This window comes from Alosa sapidissima, chromosome 12 (genome assembly GCF_018492685.1).
Source record: "Alosa sapidissima isolate fAloSap1 chromosome 12, fAloSap1.pri, whole genome shotgun sequence".
NCBI lineage: Eukaryota > Metazoa > Chordata > Actinopteri > Clupeiformes > Clupeidae > Alosa > Alosa sapidissima.
Genome location: NC_055968.1, coordinates 26,764,963 through 26,784,831, shown reverse-complemented (window position 1 = coordinate 26,784,831; position 19,869 = coordinate 26,764,963). Strand labels below are relative to the sequence as shown.

The 19,869-nt window shown below is 40.3% G+C and overlaps 2 protein-coding genes across 4 annotated transcripts in view; one reads left to right on the top strand and one right to left on the bottom strand.

Moving 5' to 3' along the window:
- Positions 1-6,284: 6,284 nt before the first annotated feature.
- LOC121677838 (profilin-2-like) lies at positions 6,285-11,897 on the top strand. Of its 2 annotated transcripts, none has more exons than XM_042056887.1 (3): positions 6,285-6,614; positions 9,066-9,258; positions 10,596-11,003. In XM_042056887.1, the coding sequence occupies exons 1-3, from the start codon at positions 6,486-6,488 to the stop codon at positions 10,691-10,693; spliced, it is 420 nt and encodes a 139-aa protein (XP_041912821.1). In that variant the 5' UTR covers positions 6,285-6,485; the 3' UTR covers positions 10,694-11,003. The 2 variants fall into 2 exon arrangements, with proteins under 2 accessions (XP_041912821.1, XP_041912820.1); XM_042056886.1 differs by lacking the exon at positions 10,596-11,003 and adding an exon at positions 11,010-11,897 and having other exon boundaries at positions 6,296-6,614.
- A 2,191-nt stretch (positions 11,898-14,088) lies between these two features.
- rnf13 (ring finger protein 13) overlaps positions 14,089-19,869 on the bottom strand; it is a 43,472-nt gene continuing 37,691 nt past the window's right edge. For both annotated transcript variants that reach the window (XM_042056275.1, XM_042056274.1), the window contains exons 9-10: positions 16,817-16,897; positions 14,089-15,765 (exon numbers count right to left, since the gene is read on the bottom strand). In XM_042056275.1, coding sequence (XP_041912209.1) covers positions 15,383-15,765; positions 16,817-16,897 — 464 coding nt within the window. In that variant the 3' untranslated portion in view covers positions 14,089-15,382. The remainder of the gene's footprint in view (positions 15,766-16,816; positions 16,898-19,869) is intronic.

Here is a 19,869-nt window from a genome sequence, read left to right as displayed (position 1 = left end):
TGTTCCCCTGAGTTTGCTGTTAGGCTTAGCAGGGTCAACCTGGCAATGTTTCATGCTAAATTAAGAGTGCAAACAATAATGTGGCAAGGTCTGTACTGCCTCTGCCTGTAAAACACCCAAGTCTAAAGAAAAGGGAAACTTTCTTGGAAAAAGGCTAAATTGAGGCTTGTAATTGTCCACTGCACTATGACAAATATAAATTGTGAGTTTATCATGTGAAATAATTTAGTTAATGACAGCCTCATGCAATATATATTCAAATTATTTTTGCTCAAGTAGGGCTGCTAGTATTTTTCTACTATTTTTCAAAAGCATGCAACAGAGAAAATGTTGAAAATGTTGATCTCAGTCTTTGAGATAAAGACCCTTATCTCTATGGTTTCTATACTTTCTCTCCTCCCTCACCCTGGGGTGGTCCTTAACTCTTGAAAGTGCCCTTGAGCAAGGCACCTAACCCCTCACTGCTCGCCGAGCGCCGCCGTTCAAGCAGGCAGCTCACTGCGCCGGGATTACTTCACTGCTGTTTGTGTTTCACTAATTCACCGATTGGGTTAAATGCAGAGACCAAATTTCCCTCACGGGATCAAAAAAGTATATATACTATACTATATACTATACTATACTATACTATACTCTGAGCTGGGCTATCATCTTCTGGCCTCTGTTCATTTCACCCTGGCTTTGCGGACAATAGTCTGGGGCCCTTTGGTCACCAGGAAAAGATTCCAGTAAGCCATGTTCAGCCTGAATTGCTTGTGTTTGGGCTATCAGTGTCAGAGTATTTAGCCAAGTGGTCTCTGTGATTTAAGCAGGATTAGGTCCATGTTTGGTTAACATGTGAAAGGTCATGTGGTTGTGTGAAGGGCAATGAGTGCTGTGTGATTATTGCTGAGCTATATGAGTGTCATATTAGGACTTATATATCAATGATTGGATACCAAAGAAGAATGGTGAAGAGAATATTATTTCAAGTTCAAGTTCCAGTTTATTGTCATGTACTCATAAAAGGATTTGATAAAATGTATGCTCAAGAGCACGCTAAACTTTAAAGAATAAATTAAATAATTACAAAGAAAGATGAAAAAAGCGTAAAGTTGAGGAGGACTCTGAGCAACAGCAGCCATATCTCCAGCGCCAACGACTTTGTTTTTATGACATGAGGTTGTTCTGAGGTCTAGGCAGATTTGTTCCTACTTGTTTTTACAGACAACACAGGCAGAAAGTGATGAATCTTAGTAATGTCATAGTGTTAGGGCTGAGTAAATCAATACAATCAAATCAATTTTGTTGTCTTTGTACTTGTACTCTGCACACTGACAATAAAGTTTAATCTATTGAATCTAATCTACATTATAACCATACATTCTTAATCTGCTATTGTGAAAGACATGGTGAAGGATTATAGGTCCATGATGACTGCTAATACAGTTTTATTTGAATTTTTAACCCAACGAGACAAATAATAGTAATAGCCTATGTGCAACATGTTTCATGGGTTGAAGTAAAAGATCCAAGACGTCTTCAGTGCACATAAAAGATTTGTACACAAATTTGATAAAATCTTAGAGAACACTGCACCTTTAGAGTTCACAATCAACAGCTCTGTGGATATTCCTGCAGTCAACATAACACAACACAAGCTCCTTCAAAACTTGTGACATCATTAGCATGTTGTGTGATAAAGCAGCATATTAGAGTGGCATTTTATTGTGAACAGTCCAAGGGAAATCTGTCAATCAATCAATCAATCATTTGATCAGTCTTTATTTAGGCTATAAAGCGCCTTTCATACAGGAACTGTATAATACGAGGTGATTAACAGCAGTGCATAGAAGAATTATGTCTTTATTAAAACTGGGGTCAAAAACATAAGTGTTGCGATTAAATTTTGGTTCAGTATTTCAAAACCCTTGTGTGTTCTATAAATAAAAAGTATAAATACTGAGCAGAATAAGTTTTTGAGCAGTCAAAGGAGACAGTTCCTCAGAAATAGTGATGTGATTTATAGTGAGTTTTCTTTCCTCCAGTTCACAGAGCAATTGCCTTTGGCCATTATCTGAATGAGGTAGGGAATTCCATAAAACATGTCTGGTTAAATTGTTGGCTATTTGCATATTGTGTTATCCACTAGATGCAAATATCAGCATTTTCATCACACGTGCATGTTCACATTAGCCCAGCTTCAAGGAGAATGAGGGGCAAAAACAGGGTCATTACCAGCAAATTCCCCTTAGGGCCAGACAGATTCAAGTTAAGAATCAAGTTGTCATATTAAAAGGGGAGGCAGCACAGAGATTAAATAGATAAATCTAAATAAAAATAGGCTACCAACAAGCTAATACTACTTTATATGGTATAGTATACAATGTTATAATTAATCATTCTTAATCTTGGTTAGAAGAGGCAGTTGTCAACAAAAAAACACTTATTTTCCAACAAGAGCCTTAATTCCACAAGTTGTTTGAGGTAACTCAAGTACTGTTTGTTATGAGTGAGTAGCACCGTCCATAGATTTTTATGGGAATTGGTTACAGTCAGTGGCTATGTGCACTGGTATAGTTCAGACTGAACCTTCCCAAAATGCACTAGACTGGTAAGTTGTCTAAACACCCTTTTTTGACAAAACATGAGTCTGCTGATTCTAAAGTTATGTTGTTCCCCTGAGTTTGCTGTATAACAACAGTTGTTTCTTAACAAAGTACAATATTTTTGTTGTATTTCAATGCATCCTTACATTTCTCACAAAAAGTTGAGAAAAAACACTCTATAGCTACAGAGGATATGTGAGGCAGAGAACAAGACAACTACTGAACAGTGGATTCTAGATAGTGTGAACCAGTCATGTTTCTCATTTCTACTTGTCAGAAAAAAAATATTTTGACAATATAAAGTGCCATAGTTTTCCTAAAGATGATAGAAATACATTTCAATGTAGAAGTCAGACATAAGTAATGAAAATGAGCTTGAAATATACAAAAATTAAGAGACCACTGCACATTTTTCTGATGTCATCCTAGGGTTGCTGAATATTCGAATAAGTTGACCGACGGTCAATTTGCAGTCGTCTCTTAATTTTAAATATGAACGTCAACTCATTCGAATGTCACTCAGCAACCATATAACATCAGAAAAATGTGTAATGGTCTTTTTTTCCCAGAGCGTTACATTATACCAAAATATGACTACAGAGCTTGAGAACAGAATATACAGTTTCCTAATCTGCCCTACAGAGACGTGGAGTGCATGTGCACCATCTACTGTCCACTGTGCACACCTGGCATAATTTGTCAAAGATGTAGTTATAGCCACATGCCACAAGATGGCTCCCAGGTACATTACATGTGGTCAGCAGGATACTTTTCAGATGAAATTACAGATAGACTTTTGTCAGTGTCACTGAAATCTTCCAGTGATGAATCTAATTGACTCTCCCAAATGTAAATGGCCTTAATTCTTTTAATAACAAATGACAGGTTTACCAAATGCATCATTTGTAATAGAACTATGTTTCAGTGTCATGCAATGGAGTGCCTCATCATTTTCAAAGGCTCCAAAATAAAAAGTAATAAAACTAGAGTCCCACTAGAGCGATAGATTATAAATTCTGAGTCCTTGAGGTCATAAATTTGTGTGCTCTCATAATAACCACATCAGGCAAAAACACCACTCCCCACAGCACCTGGCAGAACTTTGATATGATGTTTCCCACCCATGGCCCAATTCACCAGCTATTCACGGCTTAATTGTTTTGCCTTGCAAAGTGCTATGCCAAGATCTCTCTCTCTCTCTCTGTGTGTGCTGCCTTTTTCAAGCCATTTCCACAACAGCATCAGACTAAAGTCAAAGACAAAAAGTATGTTTCTCTAGTCACACTTCTGGAAGAGTACTGAACATAGGGACCAGCAATGTTTTGAAATCAGACATGTGTGTCACTTTTCTCATATGATGACCAACATTCTAGAAAAATCTGGATGCATGTCAGAGGACACGTCATGCTTTCAGTTTTACAGCCCTGACAAGCCCTCACATGTCAGTGGAGGGTGGGGCTCCAGTGTCTTCTAACATGAATTGCTGCTATTGAGTCCCTTAAACAGGAAAAAACACTATGCTAAACAACACATCAAAACCTGATCCTTCCTCCTGCAGGGGTGATGTGGGATTTTTGCTCCTCTGAAAGTCTGAAAATCTGATGAAAGACAAATACATTGCCTGCTGCCATATTTACATTGTACATAAATATAGGCCAAACTGTTCATCGACACCCCTTCATGTCCTTTGCACTTCATGAACTTACACACATGCAGACTGTCAATATGCATACACACAGAGAAAGGAATGATATTCAGTCACCAATCCATTCCCACCCTTGATCATATAAGTGCACATCCCCCTATATAGTCACTCACTCATTCACTCACTAACTCACCATGAAGGCACACCGGTGGCACTCCTCAGAACATAGATGAATGGGTGATTCAGTATGTTGCTGTGAAGGCGGGAAAATTGGTGCAGCTGTTGTGTGGGGTTGCATACTGTAGAAACTGAGAGATAAATCTTAGCTTCCCACGTCCAGCATTTATCATCTGGATTTCACCACATGTATCAGTTTGTGTGTAAACTGCTACTGTGATGTGCTTTGGTCTACCCCATACCTATACTGTACATGAGGACACTTCTCCCATTCAAGAGCAAATGAGTAATAGGATGCATGAATGAGATGGTTTTATGCTAATGTGATTCCATTTTCGTTTGATTTATGTAGGGACACTTGAAAACAGTCATTAGCATAGGATAAACATGATTCGTAACAACATATTGTTTTTTGAGTAAAGTGTGGAGTTAGTTAATAAATTAAATGGAGCTCTGCCAAGGCCCAATAGTCCTTTAATAGTTCCCTACAAATGCCAGGTTTTGACGACAAGGAGGCCAAGGAGGTTATGTTTCTAGATTTCTCCTTGTTTCTTGGTTGTTGTTTTTTGATGTTGGCAGGATTGTGTGAACACTACTGAATGGATTTTACACATAACTTGATGAAGGTAACAATGTTGAATAACATTGCAATCAATGACGTTTATTAAGGATAATGTAATCACAATGGTCAGGGTCACCCATTCCTTCAACTTGTGAAATGAGTCCACATAGAGTAGACTACAGTGTTTTTTTATTTGAAGAATGTGTCCAGAGATTATTATCCCCCCCCCTGCAGCCAATGATGTCATGAACTCTCCCTTAATATATTTACTTGTGAATTTACTTATTCCACAATAAATGATAATGCAAAATGCAATGGCTTTTCTCATTCAGAACTATAATACCAGCTTTAGAAACTTGTAGATTATTGAAGTTGGATTATATCGATTGGATTGTACATTATATATTCACCCTCTGTACTAGTATAAACAAGTGACACAGCCCTTCCAGATTGCATGGATTACCAAATTAGCTCCAGATTTCACATTAGAGGGGTGGGAGGAGGGGGACCCTAACCAGACTCAGCAAGATCTGTGTAATCTCCCTTGATGATTTAGGCACATTCAACTGTATTCCATAGTGAAACAACGGTTTTGATAAATAACATAGGCCTATATTTACGAATGAATGCTAACTACTGATAGTCACTTACTGAAAGGAAAGGGAAATAAAATATGGGTTGGGTCTTGATCTTGATTTACTCTCCTCTCTCAGCTATCTCAAAAGGCTTGATTTAAGACCCACCAATAACCCTGACCCATCAGCCTTTAACTTTCTGATTACTTAGACAGAATTGCCAATAGTATAGACTTGATTATCATCCATTATTCAGGTCCTTGAGTAATAATCAGCTTCTTTAGTAGACCTAGTCAGCTTTCGATTATGGGTTTAAACATATATTCATGATTTTGCAGCCTGAGCTACATGACAAAATATCAATCTAATGAAACTAACTGCAAAAAGAAAGTGCTCTCTTTCATTGCAACAGGAGTGCAACAAGTCGACTATCACCAACCACAACAGGACATCAATTTGTGCATTGATGTTAACATTAAGATGGTACTAGGCACCAATACGTCCTCAAATACTTAGTTAGAAGTCCGATTTAAACGGACGGAGATACACGATAAAATAGAGTGCAAGAAACTAGAAGCAAGACGCACAATAGAGCAACGGAAGGACGATGAGAACTATTCCTACTAAAACAACTAGATCTTCTGCGTATTATTTCTCCGACATTTATTCCTCCGCCACAATGGCTGTGATTCGCTACAAATTTTAGCCTTAGAACGACTGCGCGGAGTGATTTCATAGGGACTACACCCAGTCGCTGCCTGATTGCGGTGGCTTCTTTTGCTGCTCAAACTCATATTATAGCAGGGACGCGGCGGAGCCGGGGTGCTGTTAGAGACATAACAGCTGGCAATTTATACAATATTTTTGAGCAACAGCTTTGCCAGAGAGTTTTTGTCTCTCTTTTAAGAATATTTCTGTATTTGAACTAATACGCAAGCATGTCCTGGCAATCCTACGTGGAAAACCTGATGGCCGATGGCAGCTGCCAGGACGCCGCCATTGTTGGGTACACGGACGCTAAATACGTCTGGTCATCACACGCCGGTGGTACTTTCAGCGAAATAACGGTAAGAATATTTCCAGCAATTGAAACATTGTAGATATTCTCAATTTTGTTAGCTGGTATAAGTATAAGCGTGTCAGTTCATTGACTTCTGGAATACCATTTGGCCAGGCCTTGTCTAACGGGAAAGCCCCAGTCACAATTTCACAGGGCTAGTTAACGATAGCTAAAGCTAACTTGCTAGCGTGCTAACCGTAGCTAACACATGGTCTTTCGTTGGACGTTGAATGCAGGGGTGGGAGATATCTGGTGAAAATCATCTATAGTAATGTAACAATTGTCGGTGTTTTTCTTCATCCAGAAAATGCAATCTTGAATATCTACTGACATGACAAACACTCTCTTCCCCTGCTAGTCGATTAGCCATATAGTGTTGATTAAATTAATTTGGGATGTAGCGTTAAGGTACTTAGCCAATATAAATATATTGCAATGTTTCAGGGTGGCAAGTTGTGGCAACTAACGACCAGGCCAACCAATTCAGTGTCGTGTACACGGCTTTATAATCCAGCAGTGATTTTTTTATTTTTATTTTTAAGATATGGTTTGTAGCCTAAGTAACGCTATAGCTAGCTAACGTTAGAGCGCTAACAACCGAATATCTACCGGGAATGCATTGCGGGGTAGTTTGGAGGGAGGGCTGGGTAAACGACAAAAAATCGGGCCGGTCGGCCAGATTCGAAAATCATTAGCTTGCTACTTCAGGTTATGGGCGTACTCGTGTCTCACAGAAGGTTTCTTGCTGTAGCAGCTACGTTAATTTCGTAGTTGGCTTGAAGAATGTGTGCCTCGTTAACGCCCCCCCGCTCTTCTCCCAAGATGGCGCCTCCACTCCCTATTTTATTCATTCTAATGTTAGCCATGCGTTAGGTTTCTGTGCTTCTATATTTGTAATTCTGTTGCTAGAACTCTCCTCTCAACAGTATTTTATACACAAAATAATATTCGACACACTGCTTTGTGCAATAAGTGATTGAAAGAAACCCCATTTCACTAGTTTGTGTCGACTGGAAGGTTTACACGCGTTAATGTATAGTTAGCAAGCTAGCCATATTGAATGACTTATGTTGGCCAGCTTGCTGGCGAGGATTAGTCGAGTGATGTCTAACTTGGCTTGCGTTTAGCGAGTTATAATGTCCAGCTTGCTCTGTACAAAACTCTCTTGAAATTACATTAAAGGCAGGCACGACCAACTCGGGCGAAGTTACTTAACGTTGTTTTTAAGTAAAGGCAACGTTATGGTTTATTTGCATAATTTAGCTAACGTTTTGTCCACCAGCTCCCGTCCTGCAACGTTAGTGCTCCACATAGATATTCTTTCACACAAACTCGCGTCACATGCGTACGTCACCGCAAATTTGGAGGCGTAAACAATCGGATTTATGTATATTATTTAACATATTTCTTAACTAACTATATGATTTATAAGTATTGTATGCTGTACCCCCTGGTAATGTTTGTAATATTTCTTTATGTTCATGCATTGTTACTTTACATTACACATTTAACTAATTGTATTTTATACCATCTGTACAACTTTGTATTATACTATTTTGCAATTTAAAAAAAAACAAAAAAAAACGGATTTTTGGTTCCTTACTATGTTATCTCAATGGCAATGCAGCGTGTTTGCACCTCCAAAAGCATGGCGTACCTGGTTACCTCCCAAAAACGCCCTTAAACGCCCACACATACCAGTATGTTTGTGTGAAGGAATAGGAACGGACCAAGCTAACTATGTTATCTTGCCAGGAATTCATTGCAAACATGAAAAGGAAGCATAATTCCAGTGACTAATACATTTCATAATTTCACACTACTTCAGAGAACTACTGATTATTACTAGGGCAGGATAAGTTACAGGGACATGGGTTTAAGTTAACCTTAACAACAAAAGTTTGTGACCTGATTCAGATGTTGGCTGAGCACAAACTAAAACTTCCAGAGGATTCTCAAAAGTTTATCCTGTAGTAGGCAACCCCAAATTACTCATGATCCAATGGGTGGATGCAATATTTCTCATTTTAAACTTAGTCTAATTTGTTGTTTGCGAAGTGTGCTAGTTTTATTTTATTTCATTTTATGGATACGTTTATCTCGTGCAGACCAGTTTCTGGGCTCTAGGAATAAACAAAATGCAGTGCCTATGTGAAGAGGGCTAATTGCAGAGGCATGATCCTGACTAAATGATAACAAGGTCTGAGTTTTAGGTCATGTCTAGGTGCACAGGAGCGGAACATTAGATTATTCTACTTTCCTTCTATTCATTCACTCTGGGAAATTTAGATGAAAATGTTTTGCAACTTTGTCACATATGAAACCCATTTGCTTGCATCACTTTTTTTGTGTGCTAGTTTTCCCCTTTCCCCAAGTAATGTTGCCGTTTTAAGAATTACTGAATTGTTCTGTGACTTTTCTATGTTTAGTAAGTGTTTCCACTCTGATTTGTGGTTAGCCTGCACAAATCGACATCCTAACAGGCAAAGAGAGAGAGAAGTTCTTCACCAGTGGTTTGACCTTAGGAAACAAGAAGTGCTCCGTCATCAGGGACAGCCTCCATATAGAGGGGGACTGGACAATGGACATCAGGACGAAGAGTCAAGGAGGAGAGCCAACCTACAATGTTTCTGTAGGCAAAGCTGGCAAAAGTAAGATTTTCTCTCTATGTTCTTGAAAATGAATGAGGAGTTTTTATTGCTATTTTTTATTGATGAGGATTGAATTTAATATGCAAAAGCATATTATATTTTTGTACTGGTCATACAGACAGATGGTGGGTGTGCATGTATACATATAGCTATTCACCTTTCCTCAATATATTTCATTGAAGCTTTGTATATGAAGGTACCGACTTCAGTTGTTTATAGAGGGACACTGAAAACCTAAAATGTAAGGAATTAGCATTAGGTATGTCACTTGTCTTGCACTCATGATTGATTAATAAGTTTTCTGATTATAAAATGTGTTACTGTCAATTTAGCCTACCCCTGTAAAGTCTAGGTACAGAATACACACTTTTCCCTAATAGTTCTGTTCTATACTGCCTAATTCCATGGATGTGATGACCAATTTAACAACTTCAGCTGGATTTAGCTTTACAAGTTTATCGTGTGTGACAGCAGCCTAAAAATAAATTCAGCCACTTTTCAGTTTGCCTGTATGGTCCCCATTCTCAGACACATTCAATTTCAAATTCAGCAACTTCTCAACTATCTCCTGGCAGTTTTAAGAGTTTTTTTTTTTCAGAGGATGGATGAACAGGTACTTTGGTCCATGCTGACCCACTCCCTCCCCCACTGATCTGCATGTTCACATTTATGTTAAGCAACTTACCAATTTTCTCCCCTTTTCTCCTTGGTGTTATCTCACCCTGATGCAAACAAATTTATTCACCATTCTCCTGGGTGTTTTCCTACCCTAACTCTTGACACCTTGTCTTTCTGCACCTTCACATATGTATTGAGGAGAGGTACTGCATACTGCTTGCACAGGACAAGCAAGGGAAAAGATTTAGCTTCAGTGTTAATGCATCACTTTCTCAACCAGCTTGTAAAGCCAGACCCACTGAGGACTGACTAGCTGATTTCTCTCTATTGGTCAGAATACATATTTTAATTAGTTTGACATAATGATTAGGTGATTAACTATAATATTCATAGAACTTCTACAATTCATGTTAATTAGACATTTCCTTATGCTCACAGAAAGCTTCCCTTCCTTGTCCTCAAGAAAGATGAACATACCTTTGTGCTGTATTCAGTAATTCTGTTCAGCAAAACAATAGTCATGCCGTTCTTTTATTTTTTTATTTTCCCTGCTGTAATTAACTAGAAAGGCATGCACTGTATGTTTTGACTACTTGCATGTTGTGCTTGGTGTGAGCCTCTAGTCCCTTTTGAAAACTTTTTTTTTCCTGGATTCTTGAATACTTTTCTAACTTACTCATTTCCCCCTGAACTTACCTTTTCTATCTCTTTTCTTTCAGTCTTGGTTCTTGTAATGGGAAAAGAAGGGGTCCATGGAGGTGGACTGAATAAGAAGGCATTTACAATGGCAAAATACTTACGGGATTCAGGGTTTTAGTTTAGTCTTGACATGTTCAGTAGCAAAGTTAATAGAGAGGTGGATAAGAAAGAAAATGGAAAAAAAGAAAAAAAAATTGAATAAGGGAAAAAAAAATTAAAAAGTTTGAAAATGTAAAAGCTGTTAAGGTTTCCCTTTCAAAAGCAGTCACATCTTAAGTCTTGGCGGTATTACTAACAGTTAAGGGCAATGTGGTGTAACTGTTCTCATGTCAACAAATGCACCCATTAGTTGGGAAATTGGTTATTTTGGTCTCCATCTCACCCTCCCTCAAAAGTTCATTGTTTTTGTTCTTGTGTTCTCTTGTGTACTCCAGCATTGGTTTTAGTCATGGGAAAGGAGGGTATCCATGGAGGGCAACTCAACAAGAAAGCGTTTGTCATGACTGACTACCTGCGGAAGGCTGGATATTAAAGCGTTCTCTTCCCAACCACCTTAGCAACTCATTATCACAACCTTGTTATGTTTTGACACTACTTCCTGTTGTAGTTTATAGTTGCTTCTTTTCCCCACCAATTTTGTTCCCCTTTTGGTTTTTACTTTGTTTTTTTTGTGTTTTTCTTCATTTTTTATTTTTTGCCCCTTACCCAATCCTCCATCCCACATGGTTCAACACTACCCCTTCATGTTCATACATTAACACTGTGTACCCTCTCTCACTCTACACTACTGCTTCACCAAGATTGAGAGGCATGTTAACAGGACATTGACAACATATGTACTTTATATAGGACATTAGAAAATGTGTAACCTAGCCATTACTTAATGTATGACGACTTAGCTAAAGAAACTGCAATACCCCTGAAATTTAACTGACATTTCGTTCAGTATGCCCACACCTGGTAGTTAAGTCAAACTAATGCCTTTTTTGAGCACTTGAGCAGTTAAAATGGAAAGGAACAGCTCACATGGTCTTCTGCTCTCAAGTTTCTCTGGGAGTGGAAAACTGCATGCATATCTTCTGAACCTACTGAACTGCCTTCATAACAGTTTTGCCCTTACATCCCTGTCTTTGTTTCTTCTAGTCGTCCCTTACTCTAGTTCCTTAATCACCCACCCTCACCATGCCTTCCAACACTATTTTTCCATTTCAGGTGACACTCCAACCCTTAAGAGGCTTATCCTCAATGACTACAAAGCAGTGATCATATCTAATAGCCCTTTGCCCTCTGTAACACTACCTTGTATGATTTTTTTTTTTTTTTTTTTTTTTTTTTTTGGGTGGGGTGGGCGGGTGGGGTGGAGTTGTTCCTGGGATGCAGTCTGTTGAGCTATTGGTCTGGCATTTTTTTGGTTCCCCTCTGGGTGTAAATGGCAAAGTGTTGCACTGAGATGCAGGTAGAAATTTCCTCAACAACCCTCTTCAGCACATCCCCGATGACCTAGATCTCATGGACATTCCATCATTACAATAGCTCAGGCACTTATCTATTGTTTGCCAGCTCCTGTAATATATATATATTACAGGGAATTATATATATTTTTTTTTTTTTTTTTTTTTTTTTTTTTTTTTTTTTTTTTAAGCTGCCGTTCTGGACAGTAGGTTTTCCCCAGCATATAACCATCTGGATTGCGTCCAGTTTGAATTAAATTTTTCATAGGACCAAGTTTTAGTTGCAGCTCGGGTTTGACACATTTGCTCTAAATTGTTGTGGAGGAAGACACGCTAGACCCACCATCTTTGACTCGAGAAGGCACCATCATAAAGACCACTGGTATGCTGTGGATGGCTCTGTATTAGAAAACAAGTGGCAGTCTCCTCATTTGTCAGTTTTTCAGAAGATAAGTTGTTGTTTTTTTTTTTTATTATTATTAATTACTGCATTTGTAAACCCATGCTGTGTAAAAAAGAAACAAAAAAACTGTGGAATAAATTGCCTTCTAAAGTCATGAACTAAAGATGTGGTATCACCCTGTCTGTCCTTGCTCGGTACTAAATGTCATGTCCAAATTAAAAGACCCTTATTAAAAAATTAAGGAAAAAGTAGAATGACACTCATTGAATGGGAAATGGGTTATTGGTTGGAATAAGCATTTTTGGTTGTCTTGTTGACATTTAAATACAAAAGAAAAGAAAAAAAAAAAAAAAATACTGTGTAATCTGTGCCATAATCTCAAGATGATCTGTTGCTATTGTGGAGCTGGTTTTAGGTCTAGTCCAGAGAAAGGAGTCGTCTTAGCACTTGGTTAAGAATGTTTTAGCAGAAATCTAGAATGTTCAGACCATGTGAAGTTCTGTGTACAGATTGAAGGAGAAAAAGAAAACACAGTAGTGCTTGTGTGCTGATATTCTTCAGTTAAATTTCTTTTCCCTGCACCCTTTCTTCCTACTTGGATACAATCTAACATGTCCTCAGATGTCTGTCATATGCATAAACCAAGAAATGCCATAAAATTGATTTTCACGTTGTTTACAGACAGATCAAATAAATTTATTCCAACCAGATCTATTGTCTTTTTATTTTTATTTTGATTTAGTGTCTACACTGTGATAACTGAATTATGAAAGATTTGGCCATTTTTGGCATCAAATTTCAACTTTTTCAGAACACAGTAACCGACTAAGGCAATGCACATGCTGAAGAAATGTGAAAACAAGCGTTAGAAGTTTGTGTGGCATTACAGCCTTTGAAACCTGTGGTTCCTGTGGATGAGAATGGGAGGAAGGTGGGGAAATAACAGGAACACTCCTGATTAAAACACTGCAGCTGTGAAAAGTCAGGAGTGGGGGTACTCCTTCACAACTTCATGTATCATACAAGAATTCAGACTAAAGTAACTTACATAGAAAATCCCAAAGTTACCCAGATACTATATTCCAGGAGCTGTATGAAACAAGCAGTAGATGTGATTGGCACCATGTGTTTGCATTGCACATTAGTTATAGACCCTTTCAACAATAAAAACAAAAACAATGCTTGAACGTTCTATTTGGGCCCCAATCTACTTCCTCTGCATTAAGATAACATATGGAATGTTAAAAAGGAAGTCTTGTGGGGCTCTCTTGAAAGGGTCCATAAATGAAGGCTTAAATCATGTGTTCTGATGTAAAGATACAGTCTGGAATTCTGGCAAAAGGTTGAGTTTAAATGCCAATCAAATGAAAACCTTGTCTCCTGTGCTTCTCAAGCAAAGCAATATGTTCAATGGCTTGAATGAGTTATGTCTACAAGCCACTAGGTACATTTCACATTAAAGGCTGTCAGATTTTTACAGATTTTTAGAACACATTGAATGGACAGATGGAAGATCACGATGCATTTAATTTGTCAAAAGATGTATTGGATTAGAATTGTAGACTACCTTTCATTCAACAAATGTAAAATCGACACATTACGAACTTTTGGCAGCTTTTTATAAGACAAGCAACATAAATGTATGAAACAAAACTATGCTGCACTTTGAACAAAAACTTTTTATTCATGAAGTGAAATGAAATTGAATATAGACAAAGTGTGAGCATAACCAGACAATTTTAATGCTTACACAACTCAGAAGGCAACCATACTTATTCAACATGTACTGTAACAGTTCAAGTCATGTTAGCAAGAAAAAAAAAGAAATTTAACTTCACCAGTAGTACATAATTACTACTTACAGTATTAAATGATATGAAGTGAACAAAACACATTGTAATCTCTCTCTGTATGACACTTTCCTCAATAATTCAGAGAGAGTTGTCCCTTTGAGTTAGGTGACTTACTAAAATCCAGACTGGGTGCGTACTCTGAAATGTAAGTATAGTTCAAGCAAGTTGTTTTTTTTTCTAGCCTTCCATGTCTGACAATCCCAGAGGCTACCTGTGAAGACACACAGAAAACAAAGCCCCGCCCCCTTTGCTTTCTTTCTCCGGTCGGATACATCTCTAAGACCAGTTTGGCTTCATTTTTTTCCCTCATGTAGACAAACCTTTAGCACTTGCTTTAAAAGCAGATTACATTCCCATAGAAGAGCCTTAATACTCAATCTGTGTTAAGAAATGTATTGACAAAAAAGTCCCTAATGTCGTTTTCTTTTCAGGAGGGAAAAATATTGAAATTTTACAAAAGGGAGCTGCATAGTCATTTTGATTAGGAGCATTCTATACAGCAAGTGTATGTACAATATTGAAGAAGCCCGAAAATCCACCTCATTCTAACTCCTCAACAGTACCTGCTGAAGAAAAATATATAACAAGCTAGAAAGTAAAATCAATGTTTGTTCTGTTTAAATGATGTAGTTTGTGTGGTGAGCTACACATTACACAGTATATATACAAAAAGCGCTTTCAACACACGCAGCCACAAACTCACTCATTCCTTAGCGTATGACAAGCGTATATTTCCTTTGAACTTTTGGATTCCTCAAACCTATTCACAGTGAGAAATGAACCCCAGGCCACTTGTCACCCACTCCACAAAATACAGTTTACCATCCCCTCTTTATCCATGCGATAGATTTCCTACTGCCCTTTGAATGTTTTTTTTTTTTTTTACATAGCAACCATGATGAAAATGTGTGAGTTTTGTGATCTGTGCATTTTACTGAGAAAGGAGAGACCAAAAATAAAGAGGGGTAGGAATCACACAGATACACACTCTCACACACACACATTCTTAATGTAGAGCCCGCTGGTAGAACCCCTGAATGACTGACTAGGGGAACAAATGGGGTGCAATGTGCTGAGGGAGGTGGGAGTGGTGTGATTTCTCACGCCATGGCCTCCTCGTCCTCGTCCTTGTCCGGTCGCGACTGCTGCAGTTGCACCACCACTGTCTCCACGGTGACCTCCTCGGGCTCGCTCTCGTCACTGGTGTCCATGTCGTCGTCGTCGTCGTCCTCATAGTCGGAGGACTCGTGGCCGTGCGCTGAGGGCGAGCCGGTCATGGTGCCGAAGGAGTGGGCACTGGTGGAGGCCAGCGAGCGCAGCAGAGGTGTGCTCTCCGACGCGTCCTCGTTCTCCTCGCGGCTGCTCTCGCCCGAGTCGGACTCGGAGTCCGACTCCCCCTGCGACGGCACCACCTTCTGCTTGCACACTGGACATGTCTTTTTGGTCTTGGTCAGCCAGGGGTCCACACACTTGCAGTGGTAAGCTGAGGAGGGTGAGAAAAAGTGGAAAGTGAGTATGAAGTCAGAGATGATCTGGATGTGTGTGTGTGTGTGTGTGTGTGTGTGTGTGTGTGTGTGTGTGTGTGTGTGTGTGTGTGTGTGTGGATGTGAGGACTTCATTAGTGCTGAGAATCAGATTATGGCCTCAGTAGACCCAAATTCCTGAAGAACTGCTGAAAAAATCACGCAGAAATGACATTATCACATATTTTATTGTATTTCCAGTGCTTAAATAAATATGTAATTTTAGGAGATTTAGAAGATATTTATCCTTATAGTGCTTACAGGAAGACTGGTGGATCTGCCATTGAATGTGTAATGAATGCAAATCCTGCTCATTATTTTTAAATATAGGGTTTAAATCTTAATACTCTTTGGTGGGATTGAGAGGACTTGCTTTCGGTGGCCCTCTATAAGTCTTTTGAGATCCACTTAAGTGGTCTCAGCTGAGGAAGTATATAAATGTCAATTTTGTGTTTATTAGCGTGCATATTAGCTTAGCTTTTCACCCTCTGAGGGTGTGTAACTTGTGCTTGAGGAACAGCTGACTTGTCCGCATCAGTCCTTGAGCACACATGAGCATACTACACTCCTCTCTGTTTTAACCTGAGTGGGGGCTCTGCTCTTCAGTGAGCTCTGTAAGAATGGGACGGGTCAGGCCAGGGGAGGGGGAGGTCTGCGCTGACATTTGACATGCAGCGTGTCTGGCCCTGCCAGTGGGAGGGAGGGGGGTGGGGAGTAGGTTGTCTCTGATCAGAGGAGATGGGAGCGCTTCCAGAGCTGCCTCCAGCCCGGCCTACCACTGGTGCGGCTCCCACAGGGAGAGTGCACACAAGCTGACAGCTGCAGACGAATTAGGTGGGGGGGGGGGGGGGAGAGAGGGAGAGAGAGAGAGAGAGAGAGAGAGAGAGAGGGGCGAGTAAAAGGTGAAAGAGAGTGAGAGAGACAGACAAAGACAGAGGATAAGATAATGAGAGAACCCTGTGAGTGACGGCAAGAGAAAAGGTGGAGAGTTGCGATACAGACGCATCTCACCGTGTGAGCAGGGCAGGACCCGGAGCTTCTCGCCTTCCTCGTACTCGTCCAGACAGATGGCACACACGTCATACGCATCACCTGAGCCAAACACAGCAACAACAACAACAACAACAACAAACATAAACAACAGCAGTGGTGGAGAGAAAATAGAACCGGTAAAAAAGCACACAGCAGAGCTCTCCCCCGATGCAGGGCCTCGCTCATCTTCAATTCCCCACTTCCTGACCCGCTTCACTTTCTGCAGGCCGAGGCAAGTCATATGAGACTTTTCATAACAACATGTACTGGATATGAATACACAGAGAGAGAATACACAGAGAGAGAGCAAAGTGAGGCCCTTCTCCACGAGCACTATTCGCAGGGAGAAATAATTCACCATACTAGACCACCCCACCACTCACTTCTTTTGCGTTCTCCCTTAAAATACAGCTGGTTCTTCCTATAGACCCTTTCAACAATAAAAACAAAAACAATGCTTGAACGTTCTATTTGGGCCCCAATCTACTTCCTCTGCATTAAGATAACATATGGAATGTTAAAAAGGAAGCCTTGTGGGGCCAACTATGATGCTGATAATGGAACTCTCTTGAAAGGGTCCATATAGAAACATGGAAATGAGTCATACTGCTCTCTCACTGAGAGGCTGGGGGCTGAGCAACACGAGGAGGACGATCTTGTGATCTGGGGGAAAAAGGCCAGAAGTGGTGAGCCGATCTAGACTAAGCTAAAGCTAAACGGATCCCTGGAGTTGCACATTTTTGGGCCTGGCTTGTGAATGGGACCAGGCAGGCCGGTTTCCTTTTAAAGCCTCGGTCCTCTTGTGGGCTCTTTGTTGAACACCGGAAGGAAAAAGAGGGGAAAAAAGAGGAAGGAGAGAGAGAGAGAGGGAGGGAGGGAGAGAGAGAGAGAGAGAGGGAGGGAAAAAACTTGCTAAAAGCCCGCTCTCTCATTCCACAGCTCACTCCCCTCTGAATTCCAGACTTTTTTTCTTTCTTTCTTTCTCTCTCCTGCCCCTTTTCCTGGCTGTTGAGGAGAGAGAGAGAGAGAGGGAGGAGGTGTTCTGATGCCGAGGACTGTTTATGTAAGTTATAAATGAACATGTTTTCCCCCTCCTTGCTGCTGAATGCCAAGGCTGCGTCTGACCGTATATGGCCAAAGAATAATTGTGACTTCGCCAGTACGTCAGTGATTCAGCTACGTCCTGCCCTTGGAACGGAACCCTTTGTGTGTGTGTGTGTTTGTGTGTGTGTGTTTGCAGGCGCGCTTGGAGCCTTCATATGGCCTATGATTTAGAGAAGGAGTTTGCAGGAGCACAGGTCCATCCCAGAGGAAGAGGAAATAGGAGTCAGCTGGTCAGTATGAAGTGGACTGCTGAGTGGTTCTCTAGTGACAAAGGAACCCAACACTGCTTACACTACATATGGAGCTTAAACCAAAAAAAGTAGTTTGATGACCTTTCAAATGAGTGTAGAATTAACTGACAAGCGACAAATATGGCTAGTGAGACCAAGAGGTCTTAATATGTCCTTCCTTATCATGGCCATATACCAATCAAAACAAATGTGAAGATAGTTAAAGATAGCTAGTTTCTTATTAAATGAAAACATATATCAAGAGTGGCAAATAGCTGCATAGCATGCTGTTGCTTTAATAAACTGATTGGATTCCAAGTTTTGCCTTAAAAATGGGAGAAAATGCTGCCAGCTTGTACTTTTGGTGAAATTTAAGGATTAGAGTAGAGTAGAACTCCAACCGAAACATGACTTTCTCACAGAAGGGGATTAAAAAATTGCTTGAGATCAAAGTGCCTGGAGCCATCGTTCTGTCTTCCAGGAACATTTGGCTGCACAGGTTAACAACGTTAAGGGTTGTTTACCGTGGCCTGATCACATGCCAGCACACACACACACACACACACACACACACACACAGATTTACAAGTTCCAACACACTGGTGTTCATTTCTACATTATGAATAACTGTCACATGTCATCGTGGCTACAAATAACTGATTTATTTGTTTCAAGGATAAGAGAGCATGGTGTGTGTTGGAAGATAAACCGGCAAAAGACTTTTGCAGCCTGCAAAATTCATCTTAATTTTTTAAAAGGGAAACAGCACTAGAGAGGAGATTAAACCTGAATTCCAAGACTGGTGAAGCATAAAGTAAAAACCTTCTGACATTTTCAGTCTCAAACCACCTGACCGATTCCCTGTTGAGGCTGTACAAAAGCAAGTACTCTCATCATTATTGTTATGCTATGCAACACAACACTCTGCTCTCAGCTATTCAAAGCAATAGTTCATCAAGTCTCCGGCCTGTCTGACTCATAGAGAGTCCTGCTCTGTGATGCTATGGGAGGGCCTACTCCCATCTGGCCTCATTCTCAGCTGCACCACCCTCTCCCTCTTGCACACACACTGACGTCCACCCAGGCCCAGGCCCCAGCCTCAGCCCAGCCGCTCACAGCCAGCAGCTCCAAACAGACTGGAATTCCACTGGAACTGCACATTCCCACGAGAGCTTACACGCTCAGCTCTGTGAGTGTGTAAGCGTGGTCACTAACACAGGTGAGGGGACAAAGCTCAGGATTCTGGGAGCAAATTTGCGTGTAGTGTGTTGTGGGGCGGGGAAGGCTCGGGGGCAGGCAAATGTAAACACAAAACCTTCAGGCGTTGCACATTATGTGAGGTGTTTAGGCTTGCTGTTACCAAGGTGACTGGAGAGACTGTGCAAATCATGAAATCCCATTTACACATAGGTTGCTGGAGTGCTTCTGTTTATGTGACGGGGACAGACTCCGGTAACTGACACTGAACTTTACATCGTCTAAAAGCCTGGCAGGACTTCAACACATGGAGCTGTGTACAGAGAGGTGGGGAGGCAATCAAGTTAGGGATAGAAGACCTCTGTCTGCATGTGGGTGTGGGAACATGTGGGTGAGCAAGGGGCTGAGGCTGAGGCTTTAAAAAAAGCAAAGTAGAGAAGAGGCAGTGAATAAAAACATACAGTCTCTCTCTCTTTCAATCACACACACACACAAACACAC